This window comes from Glycine soja, chromosome 12 (assembly GCF_004193775.1).
Source record: "Glycine soja cultivar W05 chromosome 12, ASM419377v2, whole genome shotgun sequence".
Taxonomy (NCBI): Eukaryota; Viridiplantae; Streptophyta; class Magnoliopsida; order Fabales; family Fabaceae; genus Glycine; species Glycine soja.
Genome location: NC_041013.1, coordinates 37,539,564 through 37,560,483, shown reverse-complemented (window position 1 = coordinate 37,560,483; position 20,920 = coordinate 37,539,564). Strand labels below are relative to the sequence as shown.

Sequence of the window (20,920 nt, the reverse complement as noted above, 5' to 3'; positions counted from 1 at the left end):
TTTGGCGCTTGGATGATCATAAGCTGATAAATTAATGTAATGATCTTTGAAATCATTTGCCATACGATGAGAATTTGCTTTTTTTTTTAAAAAAAAAAAAAGTCATTTGTTATAGAAGAATCGCTATACAAAATGCATGTATTCCTGTGTGGTTGGGTATTTAGAAATAGTTAATTAAATTTTCTTGTGTTACTTTTTGCATTTTTGGTTCGTAATAATACACACACCTTGAAACCAAATGGTTAACGCAATAGTACAAAATTTTGCTGCAAGTGAAATTAACCTCTGATATAATGAGTAATGAGTTGAGAACACCTGTAATCTCTTTCGACCAACAAAAGACACACCTTATGTTGTTCCTCTTTTCCCCTTTTTCTTGTGGTACGTAGTATCATATTTCAATCCATCTTTCTATTTAAAAAATAGTTTAAAATAATTTTAAAATATTATAAATGTTTTGAGGCTTTTATATTCTCTCATCTTTTTTCATTTTCATTCAGATTTGATAGCAGCTCTCTATTTTTAAAAGAAATTTTCAATTAAAATATATCTCATCAAACACTGAAATTTATCGGAACAAAATTAATAAATTGTTAAAAAGAAAGTTGCTAGTTGCATAGAGCTGTTTTTGCACAAAAGGTTCAAAGAAGGTTAAAAGGAGTGGACAAAGCATATTTCAACTATTAATTTAGGATAGGATGACTCACCCGAATACAACACAAAAAATACATCAAACTCAATTTCATAAAACACTCCAATGATTAAATATAACATAAAGTCAGGATGGACTCTTCCGAAGATAATCCTAGAATACATCGTATCTGATCGATTTTTTCTTTTGACAGTAACATCGTATCTGATTTTCAAAAGTATACCCAATTAACTTTTTCGACCATGGGGACAAGTAATTAAACTTGGGCCATCATTTTACACAACTCAAACAATTTTATACGCTACTAATTTTTTCAAGGTTTCGTGCCGATTTTTTTTATTCATCTCTTTGAGGGTTCAGTGAATGACAGGTAGTGAAAATAACAGATTAAACGTTTCTGTTATTTGCTAAAAACGTTTTAAAAATTCTGGTTTTTGAAATTGGCTTCTAGTTTCGGTTTTGACTTTCTTAGCTTTTAGTCTCCTTGCTTTTGTTGCTGGATTGGGTTTCAATTTTTAGGTGATAAATGAGGCATTCTGCAATCATGGTTTCGAATTAATTTGTAATTTAGATGGCATTGTACGAAGAGTTTAATAAGTACTTATATACTATCAGTTTTTTTTTACTGCTATTCAATTAGATACTTTTTTAATATGTTTTTTAAATTAGTTATTATAAAAATTAACAAAATGTTAACGTTAATTTGTGATTAGATAATCATATAAAAAGATTTTTCATTATCAATGGATATATTATTCATTCTTGAATCTCTCTCCTCTAGCCATGCATCTTATGATAAGTAGGACATTGATGAATGATAAATAAAGGGACATAGTAAAAAGGTAAAAGGAATACTTTTGTCTCTTAGTCAAGTTAGAGTGGCATTACGTGAGTTTGTCGTTGCATTTGGAAGTTGTCACAACCCGCAAGCTACTCACAAGGGGTGGAATATTTGCGCCATTTACCTAAACCCGGAGACGAATTCATTGACCAGTGCCTCCTAAAATAAACTTTAGATTCAACCATACCAAAGCCAAAAAAGTGGAACCACCCTTTGTGTTTTTTAAGTGGTTCTTCAATTATAAACTTAGAACGGTCACCATGTAGGTCCCTTCTTCCCTTCTCAAAGCAAATATTAAATCAACATCCAACAATCATCGACATTGTTTATGTTTTATAAAATATGATTTGGTAACAAGCAAGACATTATAATGATAGGTTAGTCCCGTCCCCATCACTGATTAACTGTCAATTTCATTAATCACCTTGCAATTTTTCAAATTAAAACTTGAAAATGTCATTGAACCTTGTCTTAGCCACTAGCATGTCGGTGCCGTGGTGGCAAAAATGGATGAACCAGAAGGCATAATTAATCTAGCAAATTGCTACTAGCGTGTTTGGTTCATGTTTGGTAAGGGGGTCATCAAAAATTAAAATGGTGAGGGGAAATATTAAATTTGTTGCCTCAAAAGAGGGCAAATGTGTGTTATGCATGGCAAGAGTTGAATTTTCAAGCAGAATTTTAAATGCTTTATGTGAATTAATTAATAGGATATTATGTTGTGGCAATGATCAACACCCTGAGTAGTACCTGACTTTGAGGGTATTTGAGATCAGATTCAGAGGTTGGGATCTGAAAGCCAGAAAACATGATATGTGGATTTGGAAATGCAATTTGTTGTGGCAAATTGACGGGCAAATTGGGTTTGGTCTCAACTGTTGTTGTATTGAGTGTAGTGAATTGAATCCTATTTGTACGTGAGACATTGAAGACTGATGAGGACAGACAGGTCCATCCCAATCCCAAGAAAACCACCTTAACCTAAGTGTTAAGCCAAGGCCACACGTGGGAGTGGAACACAACAGACCAATGCCTAAGTAGGAGATGAGGTGATATATAACACAATTCTAAGACAGACAGTTTCACGTGTTAGTGTCACCGTTTTGATGGTCGAGCCTTTTTGATGGCGTTTTGGGATTTGACTTCACTCCTCTTCAAATCCTCAAAATCAAAATTTAGGAGATTGTGAACTGTGAATCAAAATTGAGAACAAATTGACTTGTTTCTATCAGCTAAAATTGTACTAGTATCGTAACTTCGACTTGGTTTTTTTTATAGACAGCTAATATCTTCTATGGCCACACAAAGATTAAAGATTAAGTTAAAATAATTTCGTGCTAATTAATTCACACGTTTAGTAATAACTTGGCTTGGTTTAGTAAAACATTTTTCTAGTTTTGAATTTAATTACAACATATATAACATATGGAGGGATCACTATCAATCTTAAATTGCAAAACTAAGAGAGTTTGATATAATCAAAGTAGCGTTGCAGTAATTTATGGATGAAAATTTAGCAACACATTGCGAGTCAAATGGTCAAAGGAGCAGGCATTGGAAGTGTGTGTCGAAATAAGAAGAAAAAAAAGGGGGCATGGCAAGTCACAAGGTGCAAAGACAAAAAAAACTCGTTCCGAGGAGTTGAATGCCCTTGTTTTCAGTAACAAAACCCTAGTTTCTGGAACTTGTTTTCTTTGCATTGGGATAGGGAGGCATCTTCCTACTACTCACTAGTATTTCATTAGCCCATGTTTCACTCATGAATGAAAATCTTGGCTTGTTGCGTACCAATTGGTTTTCTTTTCCTAGTTTTATCTACGGACTGATAATTTTGGATATGGTTTCCTGAGTTTAGTAGAATTTTAATATTTGAATGTATTATTACTTATATAGATTAAAATTAATAGACATGTATTTTTAAGTTTTTATACCGTCAACTAATAAAAAATTATTTCTAATATAAATTTTTAAAGATTAAATTGACAATTAATTAACCTCTTTTCATTCTCTTTCCTTTCTTTGCAACCTATTAAAAAAAAAAAGAAATACAATTGCGTGGACGTGTGAAAATTGAATTCAGAACTCAAGTGAGTGCAGTTACAGTGAGACTCCTACTACTGGGAAAAGTGGTGTTCCACGATCAATTCAACACGATATTAATTTCTGTAATGGAACTTCTTCCTTCTCGCGAGAACCTAAACTAAAGCTACCATGGTTGAAACTTGAAAATGTACTTCTCTTTTATACTCTCTACCTTTAAAAGTTTTTGGTGCATTGCTTTTTTCAGGAAATCAAATTTCGAAAATGCTAAGGCTGGGAAAAATAAAATATTACATTTATTATTTATGTTATTTTATATTTTTTAAGTTTAAAATATACATGGGGCAGATTACATGGTAATTAACTGTAAAATTTGATAAAATGATATTTCCAATGTTTTTTATCATTAATCAATTTATCGTTAAATTACATATTTTAAAGAGAAAACGGATTTTGTTCTAAAAGAATTTAGATAATTATTCAATCACAACTCATCATATTATTAACTTTTAAAATAATTTTCTTAAAATAATTCAAACAATAATTTATTATATTTTATACTATCAATAGATATTAAACTTTATTTTAAATCATATAACTGTGGTGGCGAACATATTACATAATACAACGAAAGAACTTTTTCTCATTACAGCACCAAAAACTTTCTTATAAGTAATTTATTACTTGTGTTCATGCGCCCGCCACTATATATATGAAGAAGTTAACCATTCATGTCGTGAATCATTTATTTGATATTGGATGCAGATATACAATTAGGATGTTATTTGAATAAACTTCTTAACAATTACTTGCAGAGGAAAAATAAGAATAATAAATGAATTAAATTTTTCTTATATGTTAAAACCAACTTATATACTTCAATTTTAATTTATAAAGATGCTTCCATTTTAACTTCTCTAAAAGCTGCAGTGAAAAAATAAAAAAAAAAATAACCTTCTCTAAAAGCTTATTAATTTGAACTCGTGCTTGTACATAAGTTCAATTAATTTTATTTTATTTTCTTCTTTTCTAAATACTTGTTGAAAAGTTTATCCAAACATAATTTATATATGTGTGTCTACCTCCTTTTACTCTTATAATAATATGTGCTACTTTTCACTCTTATGAAATCAACTTTTTATACACTAATTCTATTAATATTTCCTCATGTGTAACAAAGGGGAAATCTCTTAATACAGTCCATCACAAAAGTGAAAATCTCTCCCACCATATTTTGTTTGCTTAAGGCCAATCTCAATTCTACTTTTGATGGTATACATAATGTCATTTATTAATTACGACCACGGTCGTTACGTACAAATGTTAAATTGATTCAATATGTTAAATCAGAAAAATGAAGCAGCTCAATGTGGAAATGGTATCAGAATTTAGACAACATAATGTCCCACGTTAGCCGTCTAATCAACTAGTTAAATTTTTTTTAGTGATACGCATTAAATAGAAACTAATTCTTACCAATACTGGATTGCAAGAAGAAAAAACGTAAAGTATATGCGGAAGGAGTTAAAAGTGCAAAACACAGTGTAGGTCAAATGAGTAACAGTAACATATGCATCCATCATGCATGCAACAGGTTCAGGCAATGATCCCATTTGGCAACACAAAATTTTGAAAGTTGTGTTAGTCAAATGTGATGTTATGAGCAGCATGAACCAAACCGTCAAAGCTTGGCATAATAACAATACTCAAATTTTCAAAACTGACGAGAGATTTTGGAATTGGACATAAAGCATTAAAGCACTTCATCTTGGTGAGGGACTCATAGCGGAATTATAATAATTGTTAAGAATGCACTGGGCCTGGAGTGGAGAAGTGTTAGCACTTTTAGGCCCAGATTTTTATATTTTTTGGGGCTCCCATTTAATAAGTGACAAGGACCTTGATCTTTATGCTCTTTTTGTTTTGCACTTTTTGTTTAAAATTAAAAGTAATTTTGTGTACATAAACGTGTTCTTGAAAAATTCATTCTTCCCAAATCATTGAATATCATATATCCTTTACATAAATCTACAGTGCACCACTATATAAAACATATATATAGTTGGAATTGCCTCCATGAATTGTGTTAGTGGTGTTTTGAGTCCATGTAAAATTATCGTTTTTTTAGTTTTTGCTTCTCAATTTTAAAAACTTTACTTTTGGTTCCAGCATTTTTTTAAATACTCAAACTTTTTCTCTGTCTAATTCGATTAAGTTACTATAGATATTTCTAACAGACATCTCAATCATACAACACATAAATTTAGCCCCTTATTTAAGAGATCATCAATTAACTAAATAATAACTGGAAAATTAGACTGAAGAACAAAAGAGAGGATTCTAAAAAGTTAAGAACAAAAACCAAAAATTGACAGTTTTACAATTGCAAAGAGATGAAAAACACAATTAATTCCCATAAATGTTATTCAAATCCCCACATTTTTAAACTTTTTTTTCCACACTTACTTTTAGTCTCTTAAAATTTTAGAAACTAAAATTAGTCAAAAAAATTCAAGAATTAAAAACAAAAATCATAAAAAATTGAGATTAAAAAGGTAATATAAACCATAATATTTATTACTCTATCTATGTATTTTTTTCCTTCGTATTTTTATCTTCTTACCATGAACCCTATAGTTTTGACCTAATGGGTTAAAGTTTTTTAAGTTATTTTTCTCTTATTATAATAAGATTAAATGACCTATTTGGTCCCCTATTTCTTTTTCATTTTGGTCATTCATCTTTTTTTTTTAGTTTAGTCCTTAATCTTTTAAAAAATTCAATTTGATCATTTATTTTATTTTTTCAGTTTAATCCTTTATTTTATTTTATTTATTTTCGTCCTTTAATCTATTTAAAATTGACGTCGTTAATAATTTAAAATAATTTTTTTTTGTTTTCTCTCCTTTCTCTCCATTTCATTTTTAACTAAAAATATTCATTCTTAAATGATTAACAACTTTAATCTAAAATATATCGAATGATAAATTTGAATAAAAAAAAGATAAATTAACTAAAAATAAATTTTTTAAAAGATAAAGAACTAACCGGAAAAAATAAGATAAAAAATCTTAAATTTTTTTAAAAGATAAATAATATATATATATATATATAAAAGATAAAAGATGAAATAAATTATTTGGCTTTATAATAATTACTTTTTTTTGTGAACAGAATTTCATACGTGATAGCAGTAACAGAGAATCCATAGTCCCAAATTTGAGAGGAAGCACAAGTCTCCTACTGGAAATGTGACCGGAGAGGATCTCTAGTCCCCAAAGCCAATACAAAACGCTCCGAATTTATTGTGTGAAAGCAGGCATTGGATGAATGATTGATGAAGTTAAAAACAAGTACACAACTTAATTCAATTACATAGATAGGCTTATAGTACTATCGTATGATGATTTGACATGATAGATACTACCTACAAAGGAGTGGAGTTTGGTTCTTTATATAAAACTTCGACAAATAATAGTATGAAATGTTTATTTTCACAATTAAGGAGATAATTTTTTATGCTCCATTTTCTTGTGCATATAAAAAATGATAAAAAATAATAATTATATACAATATTAAATATACCAATTATTTAATGTTCAGGCACTAAAATGTATAAAATCCAACGTCATAGAACTGGATTTTTTAATGTATATTATATTACGAGTTTTACTAATCAATAAGAACATTTGCTAACAAAAAATAAAATAAAACATTACCTTGAAATTTTAAAAATTACTTTTTATTTGACAATTTCCATTTTTTTCATTCCTGGGCCTTTTACATCAAACTCGTCAGAATTACAATACTAGAGAAAGAATGAACAAAAATAATCAAAGTAGTTATCTAATTTATTCAAAACCTTGGGATGCTGCATAATAGTCGGTGGCTGGCAATTAATGAATCGTTCTAAAATATTAAAAAAAATTATACATTACTAACAAACATGCTGGTGAAACCATGGTGTTTGCAGAGTCAGCAAAATTCACTACGTCGAAAATATAAAATTTACACAGACAACTAAGACATTAACAAAGAAAGGAATTTTAAGTATATATCTTGATGCATTTTGACTACACCACAGCAGTTCAGTTACAATTGGGTGTTCATGGATTAGATTTTTGAAAATTCAATTGATATTCAATCTAAATCTAATTAAATGGATTGGATTTAGAATTCAAATTCACTTAATTGGATAAAAGTGATTTGATTTTTTTAAAATGGTTTTATAGTTCAAATTTATTTCAGTTTTGAATCTATTTTTAGATCATAAATCAAATTTCAACCTACTTTGGCAGGATTGATTTTAGTTGACTTAAGTCACAATTGAATTTGGTCGAACTGAGCTAGATTTATTTTCATTCGACATCAATGGAGACTATTTTTGGTCAAGATCGAAACTATTTTTTGGTTGACTTAAGTTAGGAATTTTTTGTCAATGTTGAACGATGATATTTTTTTGGTTAACATCAGTCGAGGCTATTATTGGTCGATGTCAGGCAAGGTTATTTTTTAGTCAATGTTGGTTAATTTTTTTTTTTTTATCAACATTCGTCGAAACTATTTTTCGGTCAATGTCACCTATAATTATTTTTGCTGATGCTAGTCGATGATGTGTTTTGGCCAACATTGGCCAAAACTATTTTTTTGGTCGACATCAACGAGGGTTTTATTGTCCAATGTTGGTCGGGCTATTTTTTGCTAGCGTCGACTAAGGTTTTTTTGTTAATGTCGCCCGAGGCTATTTTTTAGCTAACATCGTTTAGAGTTTTTTCAGTCAACGTTGACCTAAGCTATTTTTAAGCTGACATCGACTATGGTTTTTTGGCTGATGCTGGTCAATGGTATTTTATGACCGACATCAACTAGAGCCATTTTATGGTTACGTAAGCTAGGGTTTTTGTTGTCAATGTTGGTCGATGTTATTTTTTGTTAATGTCAATTAGGGTTTTTTTTATCAATGTCAGTTGGTGATGCTTTTTGGCTAACATCGGGCAAGGCTATTTTCAATCGATGTCATTTAGGATTTTTTCCTATCAATGTTAGTCGGTGATGTTTTTTTGTGGATATCAACGAAAGCTATTTTTTGATCGATGTCGGCTAGGGTTATTTTTTGCTAATGTCGGCTAAGGTTTTTTCAGTTGACATTAGCCATAAAATAGGTCTGGCCAATGTTAGTCAAAAAATATCATTGATCGACCTCAGAAAAAAAAAATCATAGTCGATGCTTGCAAAAAAGTAGCCCCCACCAATGTTGTCTAAAAAACATAGTTGATGTTGACCAACACCTCTAACCGAAGTTGACAAAAAAATCTTACCCGACATTAGTTTCAAAATAGCATTGATCCAAAAATAACCTTGGTCGATGTCGACCGAAACAAACCCTAAACTTGAAAAATAGTTGCAGTCAATGTTGATCACAAAAAACCCTAACCAACATCAATAAAAAAAATAGCCTCAATCGATGATGGCCAAAAAACATCAATCTACATCAACTAAAAAACTCGAGACAACATCTACTAAAAAACATCATCAACCGACAATGGTTGAAAGAATTCTAGATGATATCAACAAAAAATAGTCCCAACTAACACACGTTAAAAACAATCCTAATCAAATCGTCCCAAAAATAACCTTAACCGATATTAACTGAAAATATAACCTCAATTAATATCATTCAAAAAACTACTTTTGACCGAACTCTACCAAGGTTGTTTTCTCAAAGGAATGCTTTAAAATTTAAAAATCTAATAAAATCTAATAAAATATCCAATTGATATCCAAATAATTGGAATGGATTTTAAATCCAAAAAATTAAACTTGAATATAAAAACCAATCCAATTAAATGGATTAAAGGTGGTTTGAATATGATCGGTTATGAATTGGTTTTATATAAACTGGACTTTTGGAACACCCTACTTACGATACACAAATTAAGCAGAGCGTCCTCATAACGAATTTGAAAAAATACCTAATAGCAAAGTATCATCAATGTTGAAATGAGCCCAAAATTAAGAGCAGACTAAATTCGATAAATGTGGGAAAACCCATAAATCACTTACAGGACGGGGCAAAACTTAGAATAAAAAACAAGCTTAATCTCTAATAAGCGTGGACCACAGAAATAAGGCATAATTGAAACAAAAATATACTCTGTACATTAATGTGCTGCATTCGCTCCGGAAAACAAGAATAGGGTCCACTGGTGTTGGTCTAACATTTGATACAAACAAGCAAGAGTTACCATGGTGTCCGTCACTCTAGAACAGCAACCTCCTGGTCAACCCTCCAGTAATTTGCATCATTGAATTCCTTTATTCCAGGACCACCCTCGTCAGTACTTTCCTTTTCTGGCACTTTAGAGACCATGTTTCTTTTCAATGGTCCTGCCTCCCCAACTATCCCTTCTTTCAGAGCCTGTTCCATAGCCTTCTCAGTACCTTCTAATTCTACACCTACAAATTCAACATCTTCTTCGAAGAGCGATGGTACAGGTACTGCTCTTTGACTCGAGTCAACACCCCCATCAATCGAATCTTCTTTAGTTGGTGACCTGTTTGAAGGAACAGATTCCCCATTTGAAGGAGGACTCGGAGTAGGGCTATCTATTTGAGGTTTGGTAGTACAAAGGTTGCTACCAGAAGAATCATCGTGATCTATAAATGGGTTCTTGCTTGATCCAGCATCTTGCATATCTGAAGGTTCACCCCATCCCACCCAATCAGGCAAAGGCCTGTCCCCAAACAACTCTTCATTGTCCGATGCCTCAAACCTGAAGAATCCCATATCATGTGAAGCACTTGTCTTTTTGCTTTCAAAGTTCAAGGCGTCTCCATTCATGGAATCACTACCAGTTATTCCATTTAAGTTTGTGCTTGAGCTAGATGTACCATTCAGATTATTTTTGCTTTCATCCAATTCTTTATCCTCTCCAACCACTACCTCATCATCACTACTGTTGCCACCATTTGCAGCACCATTCAAGTTTATCTCATCCATCATCTCCGATGATGTTGTTCCCCCAGTTGCATCACCAATTCTGTCATCTTGGAATTCAAACCAGTTGGAGTTTGTAAACAGACTACTGCAAAAGACAACAAAATTTGTATATTGGCATTAAAATGATTAATTAAATACAGAAACCCTGATGAACTTCCATAAAATTCCAATATCATCCAGACAACAGAAATAGGAGGACAAATGAAGCTTTTGAATATTTTCTACTTTTCTATATTCAACATCAAAGCAAAAACATAGATGTCCATATGGAGGACGTTAATCACTTAGGTCCTTGTGCTACCTCTACTTCTATCACACTATTTGTGTATATGATGGAAGAATATATTAAGGAGGCATAGTGACAGTACAACACCATGGAGCAGAAAACTGAAATCAAAACCAAAATATCTTCCCAGGTTAAAGAAATGAAAGCTCATTCTATTTTTAAATCAATAACAGTGATGCCAACGGTCTGGGGATAAAGGATGAGGATCTAGTGAAAATGAAGAAATCCCCTACTAAAGGATCTACAAGCAATTCACAAAGTAAAGGAGGCTGATAGAGAGTATGATGTTTCTTAAATATCTAGTGTGTATCTTATTCTTCCGTAGTTGCTTTTGAAGGATATTTCTCTTCCTAATCTGCAACGAGATCCTACAAACCTGCACTACTCAATTGTCATCTTGAGAAGTACCTAAAAGATCAAGGAATGAACGGATACCATGTGGTGGAAGATGAAACATACAGGAGTACAGGATAACCTGGAAAGATATATGTCAATCATAGAATACTAGTAGTTATATGCTTTTTTTTTAATCGGCGAAAGTAATATTGTATTATAATTAAGACAGTACAAGTTGTACTGGGAAATATACAAGTCAAGGCAAAGGTGAGCAGAAATATGGTGCCCTAATACATGCTATACAACAGGAATTAGGGGGTAGTTTTGGGCCAAGCATACTAGTAGTTATATGCTTATATCACTTATTTTATTTATCAAATACACAGATTATCTCATTATCTCTGCATACACAGTACACACATACAAAACTTTGCTTTAAGAAATAAAGTCATGCTGTTTGATTAACCCACATGACAGATTCATCCTAACAAAATTACCAGTTATGTGACAATAAATACACTCACCTCCCTTGATCGTCACTGAGTCTGAGGGATGATATGACTACTTGTGCAGAGTCATTATCAAAGTAGACATCCTGCAAATCATACAACAGATAAAGTTGCCATTAGTTAAGAAAGTAAAAGTAAAAAAGATCACTATAGATATTTTGGTTGATGCACAACACAAATTGACTATATCACTCAGTGACATAAGAGCTAGATTGATTCTCAAAATCCCCAAGATCAATCACATTAAATTACAACAGTTACCAAGAGTAAACAAAACTACTACCTCATCATCTCGATCAAGGTTGCCACGTTCCTGCAACCAAGACAATCAAAACATTAGTCCAGAATTCAGGTTGCAGTGCCAGACCCAAAAAAGGAAAATCAGGGAAACAAAAAAAGGGAAAGGACTTAAAAATACACAAACAGAAATGAGCAAGTATGCATGCACAGAGAGGACGAGGAGCCAACCTCCTCGTTATCCTCATTCCCATAAATTTTATATCTAAAAGCCTGGTTCAAATTATTTGCTAGAGCTGCAACATCATAGTCTCTGTCATGAAGTTCATCATCATCACTATCCCTCATCCTATCTTGTAAAGCAGTCGGACGTCTGTACAAAGGAAAAGGAAAAATAAACAGACAAATCAAATTGGGAAAGACCCCCCAACATAACAAAGTAAACAACATGAAACAGAAACATAAAAGACACAATTGGATGTAATTGTAGTGTTATGATTTACTATTATTTAGACTATTGAAGAGAAGCCATTTAGGTATAATAATGAGTATATACCATGTTTTGGTAAACATATTTTATGATAAGGCTGTAATAACTATAATATCTATCATGCACTTTTTTCTTCATTTTAATTATTCAACTTAAGTTTATGCTCCAAGCCCTTATTAATCAAGATAACATCACTTGAGGTCACAAGACTGCCACATCAGGGCATGGTCTTATCCCCTTACAATTATATTACCACAACCAAATCAACCCCACTAACAGACTTTATGTTGGGGAGAATTGATCCTCCCAATAAAACTCTTGCTAAGCATTTAGATTCAGTTAACAGCTTACCCACAAGCCCAACGGTGAACATTCTCAACCACATTACGCTCCTGAAGAACTGAAGCTTGCCATTCATTCCACTCACTATTTTCCTGCAGATGTTAAGCATACAAGGTTGAAGTATTCAAAGAAAAGTTTATTATCTTGACATAACTTCAACGTGTAAGTTCAGCTTCATTATCTCAAGATAACAATTTAAGGCATAATTCACAAATCTTCATAATTTATATAAACAGTAAAAATTACTGTAAAAACCATGAACCTCTTCTGATGCTAGAAATAATATGATATACACAGCTAACCTGAAGACATGTCAGTATGAGGTTTCGATTATGAGCCAGGTGAACAAGTTTGTTAACAATTCGAGTAATATGCCCAATGTTTCCTGCCCGTGGCACTTGTTTTCCAGCAGCAGGTACTGTTGGCTGCAAAATAAAACAATTTAGTAAAGCAATTCTAATAGACTCGATAGCAGTGTATAGATTGTCTATTATTCACTTCATATAGATCCTATCACTTGTGTTTATGTATGTTTTCTTTTCCCTTCTAATTCAATAAAACATTGAAGAAAAAAATGATAACTTGATCATGACAATATGCAGTTGTAACTGAGACAAAACATCCAATATATCAGTGTAAAGCATCCATTTACCATATTTATGTCAGCAGAGAGAGTAGAACGTTTGTCTGCTTGGAGAAATCTTCCAATTAAATTACACTCTTGAAGAAGATGTTCAACAATGGCATTAGTTTTGCTCTCCAAACAAGATAATATGATACTTTCTACATGATGGTGTAAGGAGTTATTATATGGATACCTGTATTAGCAGAGCATACTCAGACTAGTTAAAAAAAATAGCATTAAAGTAAGCAATAATGCTATACCACACAGATAAAAAAAAATGCTAAGGTTTTGCTAAACATCTTAAAAGAAAATAATTGTTGCTTACTCAAAGAAGAGGTCAATGACTCGTTGAATGGTTCCTGAATTGACCATTTCTTTTTCTGCCACTTCATTTCCAGTTTTTAGAAGGACAGCAATGAACTCAACAATCTGAATTAAATAGCAGACAGGTAAGAAAAATAAAATATAATCAAAGTTCACATTAGCCATACCTCGCATAAGAATAGAACAATTGCATAAAACAGTTTCAAAATAGACAGTAAAGATGATTTTTGGAACAAGAATTCAACCTCTACTAGCCAGACTGCAACCTAGTTTAGGGGATTACTAAAGTATCCCACTTTTTTTTTTCAAGTTACGTTGTCAAACATTCATTACTTGCTGATTATATATAACAAATTTGCAAACATTTATGATAAAATCAACAGCCAACAAATGTTTGACAATTCACCCTAGGTATCGGTACCAAAGCAAATACCCTAGAATTGGTGGGGAGGATGGCCATAACAACTAACCTTTAATCGATGCTTCCCGAGTGGAGGTCTCAATTCTCCATATGTTGTAGGCAATACTTTTTCATCAGATGATACATTCAAAAGCATAAGCAATTCGCCTGCAGACAAGGAAAAAAATGTTAAGGATCATGTGATATGGATACTTAAACAAAATTAGACAGATTTGTTTGTACCATACAAAACATAGTCACAACATCTTTTAAACCTTCAATTGTGAAACATTCATAATCATATGACACATAACTACCCACCACCACCACCCCAAAAACCTTGAAATAACTGAAGTGCACACCATCTTAACCAATAGTACTTTGATATTTATTGATGACTACAAAGAATTGGGAAGAGAAAGAGATGCAGAAAGAGTAAAAAAAAAAGTGAAAGCAATAACATATAAATAATGTCTAACATTTACGTGTCCATAAAAATGAAGAACTTAAAGCACAAGCACATTACAACCTGTTTTATTTATTGGTAGACCTCCAGCAATCTTATTTCTAGAAGTACTCATCCCTTTTAAATAGGCAAACTCCAGATTACCATGATATTATTAAAAACAATTCACAATTGACCTTTATTAACCAGGACAGAGAAAAGTTAAATGGTAATTATAATTTAGTACAACAAAAGGAAATCATAAATTGAAGTCTCAAACCTGTAAAATCCATAGCATTATGGCACTGATATAAAACCACAGTGTACAAAATACATTTTCTCAAGGGCTCCTTTCACCTCTGTACACCTACTGTTAACTTGGGAATTGGAATCACCTACTTGGTATTTTTTTTACAAATTTTATTATAATCAAAATAGTCATACAACTAACTTCAAAATTAAAAAAACCTATAATCTTTTTAAATATAATTCCAGCATTGTATTGTATTTCACAACATTCAGAATAACAATATAACTCAATCAAAAACCATGATGACGAGAATAACATGGAGCTAAAAACACATGAATTTCGACTTACTTAATTTAGGTAGCGCAGCACCAATAGTGTCTGGGTTTACAGGAATGGGTGGCTCATACATATGTTGACTTCGAAATGAATGAAAAAGGGGAGATGATATAGCAGATCTTTTGGGATCCAATAAAGAAACACACACTGAAAGTGAGTTCACAAGGCTAGACTTTGATTGTGAATCTTCCAGTGCATGATCCAAAATTTTGGCAACAAAACTGCATATATAAAAATATACATAATTATTTCAGAGTTACATATCAGAGAAGAACATAAAACCATAGAATACAAACCTTGGGCTTGAAAGTTTAATTGCTAGAGTCGATGAGGGATTTCGAGTTATTGTGCACAATGTTTCAGCCGCGTTGGCATGAACTTCAGGAGGACTCTGGTTTAAATAGGGGAGAAAAAAGTTGTCAGATAATTTGCGACAAAATGCAAGGTGATAAAGAGCCAATAAATCTAAACACAAACAAAAATTGGATACTAAATTGAGCTTTTTAATCAATTACATCTTTTATGTCCCAGAAAACAAATTTTGGAGGACAAACACAAGATTAGCAATCATTAGCATGGCCAATGTCAAGCTTTCAGAATAGAAAATTTCCAACTCAAAGAATGTAGCTACATTCAATCTCATTTAACATATCCGTCTGGAAGGCATAAAGCTGAGTGCATAAGCATCACTTGGCAAACAAGCAAATGCTGGCTGAAGTAACATAAACCTGGATAGATGCTTCACTTACAGATGGACTCAATTTATGAACAATCATCTCAAGCAGGTTGCTCTCAGCCAACCATTGCATCACATCTATAAAATTGTGATACATATGGTCATCAGCGCCTACCAATCGAACCAAAACCTGCCAAAGAACTTATCTCAGAATCCCTTTTGGCACATCAGCAAGATCTCAGCATTGTCATAATTACTACTGAAGAGGTAAAAGTTTACCTCCATAATGGATGTAATTCCTATCAAATCAACCAGTTGGCGAAAAACATTCTGATGGGCCTGCAGAAATTATGCTGAATTGTGAATGAAGGATTTCACAGAGACTATGCAACATGCACACCAACCGTTGTAAAGACTAAAAACTGTTTAACATAAAGGTTCGGTTCCACGAATAAAAGGGATTAAAAGTAAATCAAGCTTTGTTCTCCGTAATATTGTAAATATCAGATTGAATAAGCAATCTACTACTCTAACAAAAAAGCAAATTGTTTTACTTACTTGAACATATTTCATAAGTGGCACTGTCTTTCGAATCATTAGGCAAACAACAACCTGTAAAATGGCATAGAAATTAGCATCAAGCAAGTCAGATGGGCCACATTGACAAAAAGATCATGCAAACTAAAATTCCAATTTTATCTAACATATACCTTGCTAAAGTAGCCAGCCAACAAGGTACTATGTGAGCGATTAGGTTCCAAAAAAGAGAATAATAAGTTCATCAGCTGCAATTACAAGAATACAAAGGGGAAATCAATAAAGGTATATGACTTGAAGATAAAAGAAATTCACAAACAGGATGCAGTATAAACCTCTTCCTCATCAACCAAGGTCTTCAAAATGACATCAATTTCACATGTAAATATCTCGCAGGCAATGAATGGAAACCTTAATTACAGACAAACAATCAGATGGTTACAAGAAAGTTGAAAATTAATAAAAAGATCATTTGCAGCAAATTTTCAGTTACAACTGCATACTTGAAGGCCCGTTTATTTTCAGCATCTTCTGGTGGTTCTTCAATAATGTATCGTAACAATTGCTCAACCTGGGCTTGATCTCTCAGACTAAAAGGGGAAAAAGTAGCAAATTATCAATTAGCTTTTTGCTGAATAGTCATATAATTGCATATCCAGCCTGTGTTATGTATTTAATTTACTCAAACTTATCACCAAAAATAGAAATTGGACAATACAAAAATAAAAAACACATGAAACTCAGAGTTTTGTTAGGAGAATGAAAAACTGAATTGCTTAAAATTAAACAGACACATACAAGTTGATAAGACGACTGTTTAAGGCCTTGCATTCTTGGATCACTTCCTCTTCGTCCAGAAGCTCTTCCAAAGTGAAATTCTCCTTGTCTAATATTGTCTCCACCTGCATAACACCATCAACATATAAAAGCACTTCAAATCAACTATTACAAAGGAGCATGGAGAGGAAACAAGAAAATAAGCTACGCAAGTTTTAAGCTACTTGAGACTTTGGTTGCCGATTCAGTTGTCCTCTTAAAACTTTCGGCCATCAATTACAGGGCATTCAATCATAAAATTCCACGGTAAGCATGCATCATTATATAGAATTATAAAAGAAACACTGCAGTCTTGAAAGTAAAGCAAGTTGTCACAAACTGATAGTAACTTTGAATTCAAATCTATCAAAACAAGTAAGGAAAAATTTTCAGATGAATCCTGTGCTATCTTCTTCACAAATTCCCACTAAATTGTGTTTGCTTTAACTAAAGCTCAAGTCAACTGTTTTTCAATTATTAGCAAGCTCATATTAACATCCTAATTCCTAACCTTCAAATTCAAAATACCCGTAGCTGAAAAAGCAATACAAAGAGGTAATTACAGGGCGAAAAATATATTAACTAACTTGCTAAAACACATCAATTGTCTCTAATTGAGATCCTCCTAACAAAGTGAACCACTAAAGTAGATTCAATAAAAACAAACAGCAGATTGAAAAAATAAAAATAAGCAACAGGTTCGCTTATGAGTTGTCTGTTTAAGACTTATGAGTTCCAGGAACAGCGAAGGTCGATCCAGGAAACGGAATTAATCGGCAACACAGTTAATTAGCAATTAATCAATTAATAAATTGGTAATTAAAAAGGGAAAGCAATGGTAAATAAAATGATATTCGAATGAAAAACTAAGTGATGCTTGAATTATGGAGGGAGGGAGGGAGAGAGAAGAATTGAAGCTTAGTTTAAATGCAGCAGAATTGGCGCGATGGAAGTGAAAACTCACGGGGGAGGAAGCAGAAAGGGATGCGAGCTTCCAAAACATGAAGGCCGGATCTAGGTCTAAACCCTAATTTTGTGGGGGAGAGATCGAAAAGCAACCACGCCGTGGAGATCGATACGAGAAAGCAAAGAGAGAGAAAGAGAATGCCCCAAAATAATCGCTAGCGCTAAAGTACAAACCATAGAGAACTACAGAATTGCCACACACACACCACCACCTATCCCACGCTTCATAATGCTACTACAGTTTTTTATTATTATTTTAATTTTAAACTTATGCAATATGTAGTATTTGACATGGCTAGGGACTAGGGTATATGAAATATGAATGAATGAATGAATTACTACATACATGGATGTACACCTCATGATGCTACATGCCCATGGCCATATATATCTCATCACTCTCACATACATTCTCGCTTCTCCGTCAACTCATACATTTGAATTTCAACATGGGATCAACGATACGTCGCCCTGCATTCAATCGTGGATTTAAGACTACCGTTCAAATTAAAGTACACTGTTCTTCAGATATAGACTGTTAAATTATTGTGGAAATTGAAAACATATCTACACTTAAATATTGAAAGTTATCTTATATCTTTCTTCCTTCCATTTTAGGGCAACTGTATGCTCAAGATACTTAACTTTTTTTTACCAAGTGTTCAAACCCTTTTGATTAAATATGATATTTGAGTTATTATAAAATCTTGTATTTTTCTTTTATTCCTATAAATAAAAAATAAAAATAGTCAAACAATAATATTAATATCTATATTATTATATAAAGGAAATACATGTTTTAGTAATTATTTTAGTTTTCACTTTTTCTTTTGACTATTTTATCCCTAATACACACTCAATTATTTCCTCATGATTAAACTCAAAATAACAATACCCATGTACAAACCAGAAACACAAAAAAAATTGATAAGAAATTTAATTTACACATTATTTCACCCCTCAACTAAAACCACTTAGATCCTTAAACCACTTACTAATTACTCTCCACTTTTATCTATACCAATAGATAAAGGAGATACCTCTGTTGGTAATCACCTTTTGGTCTCCACTTTTATTAGACCATTATGTCCTTAATTAATAAAATATTAATAAATATGGATGTAATCAAACACATTATCCATCTTTTCCTCTCCATTTTTTTTTAATTCCTCCGCAATTCTACCATCAACTGCTAAACAACTCTTTTATACAATTTTTTATTCTTATTTTACACTTGAAGATGTAACTGCTCCAATGTAGTCATTCACGTTTTTGTGCTTAAAAACAATTTATACTTTTACAACTCCCACAATTTACCCATGCGTTTTCACTTCTCTTCTCTCTTCACCAACTTTGAACGCACACCCCACATCCCACACCCACTCTTATACAGTGCACTCACCACCATTGCACCATCATGTTGCACCATTGTTGTGTTGTCCCTCTACTCGATGTCATTGCACTATCCCGTTGCAACACCGCTACGACTTTGCACTACTCGAACCACTTCGTTCAAGTACTTTCTCTTGTTGCTTCTACATGCCCTTCTTCTCTAGCTATGAACCACTAAAATTGGAACCCTTGAATTCTCTATGTTTTAAGTACATGTGTGCTTGATTCCTCAATTTGAGTTTTCTTTTTGCAATAACACCATGTTTGGAGGTAGAATTTTATGACTACTTTCAAGTGGGGTACTAAAATTGGTTAAAGATTGAGTTTTGGGTTTTGATTTTCTATTTTTTTTTCTTGTGTTTAAGTATTGAAATGTTAGGACAAATAATATAACCCCTATAAATAACAATCCTGTCTCTTTTAGCCGCGAAAACTCAATCGTTTTGGTGATCCACGTTTTTTTTTCTTGTTTTCAATTACAATTGAAAAGTGTTCAAATAATCTTTAATTTTTATACATATTTTTTTATATTTATTTCTCCATTTCTCTTTACCACATATCTTACTTTGAAATATATCAAAAAATTCTTAGAATTGAAGTATAAACATCCTAAGAACAAAGATAATTAAAGATCAAAATAAGAAAAAATTGAACATGTGACATAATAATGTTACCATTTCAATATTTCACAAATGCATTTATCAAATAGGATGATATTCAAGTATATACAATGAATGGGTCAGGCAATTGTGTATAGATAGACACGTATTTACAAATATAATATATTAATTTATCATGTTATCATAACAAACAAAAAAATGTAAGAAGTAAAATTACGTATACATTCCAAAGTATATTAAACTAAAATAAATGTGATAGTATAATAGAAATAGGGATACACAGACATGCGGTATCGCCTGTATTTCCGCTAGGATTTTGTATACAGTTTTCCCTCTTTCTTAAGAGGTACTGAGGATACACCGAAAATGCCACATTACCGATAAGAATGCGAATCACAACAAATTCTACTTTCACCACTTCACATATTATCATGATCTCAATTCAACTTCCTAATTAAACTATGTTGGAGAAAAAGAAGAGTGTAGCAGAGAAAGATGCAGGAAAAAAACTTATTTTTGATTTCTGAATAATTGTTCTTATACAACAATGCTAACTCTCTATTTATAACATTCAGCATTTGTAAAACAGAAAAATAAAAGCAGTTATAAATGTATACTGCATTCAACCCCTTTCCTATTTTTTGAATCACTTTCTAACACCCCCATTTGATTCAAAAGCTTTACAAGTAAACTACATTCAGTAGCGTTCTCAATTCTTTAAATCTTTCAGCCTTCAATGACTTAGTCATTATATCAGCTAATTGAACTTCTGACCTGCAGTGCCTTAGTTTAATTCTGCC

The 20,920-nt window shown here is 32.2% G+C and overlaps 1 protein-coding gene across 1 annotated transcript; it reads right to left on the bottom strand.

The window, feature by feature from the left end:
• Window positions 1–9,524: 9,524 nt before the first annotated feature.
• LOC114379602 (serine/threonine-protein phosphatase 6 regulatory subunit 3-like) lies at window positions 9,525–18,329 on the bottom strand. The gene is made up of 19 exons (XM_028338290.1): window positions 18,107–18,329; window positions 17,125–17,228; window positions 16,830–16,916; window positions 16,662–16,737; window positions 16,500–16,574; window positions 16,348–16,401; window positions 16,069–16,128; window positions 15,863–15,979; window positions 15,410–15,504; window positions 15,126–15,334; window positions 14,153–14,250; window positions 13,684–13,787; window positions 13,386–13,551; window positions 13,036–13,158; window positions 12,743–12,825; window positions 12,133–12,274; window positions 11,948–11,977; window positions 11,680–11,750; window positions 9,525–10,618 (listed from the first exon to the last, which is right to left on the bottom strand). Exons 1-19 carry the CDS (start codon window positions 18,143–18,145, stop codon window positions 9,790–9,792), a joined length of 2,562 nt encoding a protein of 853 aa, XP_028194091.1. The 5' UTR covers window positions 18,146–18,329; the 3' UTR covers window positions 9,525–9,789.
• Window positions 18,330–20,920: the final 2,591 nt, after the last annotated feature.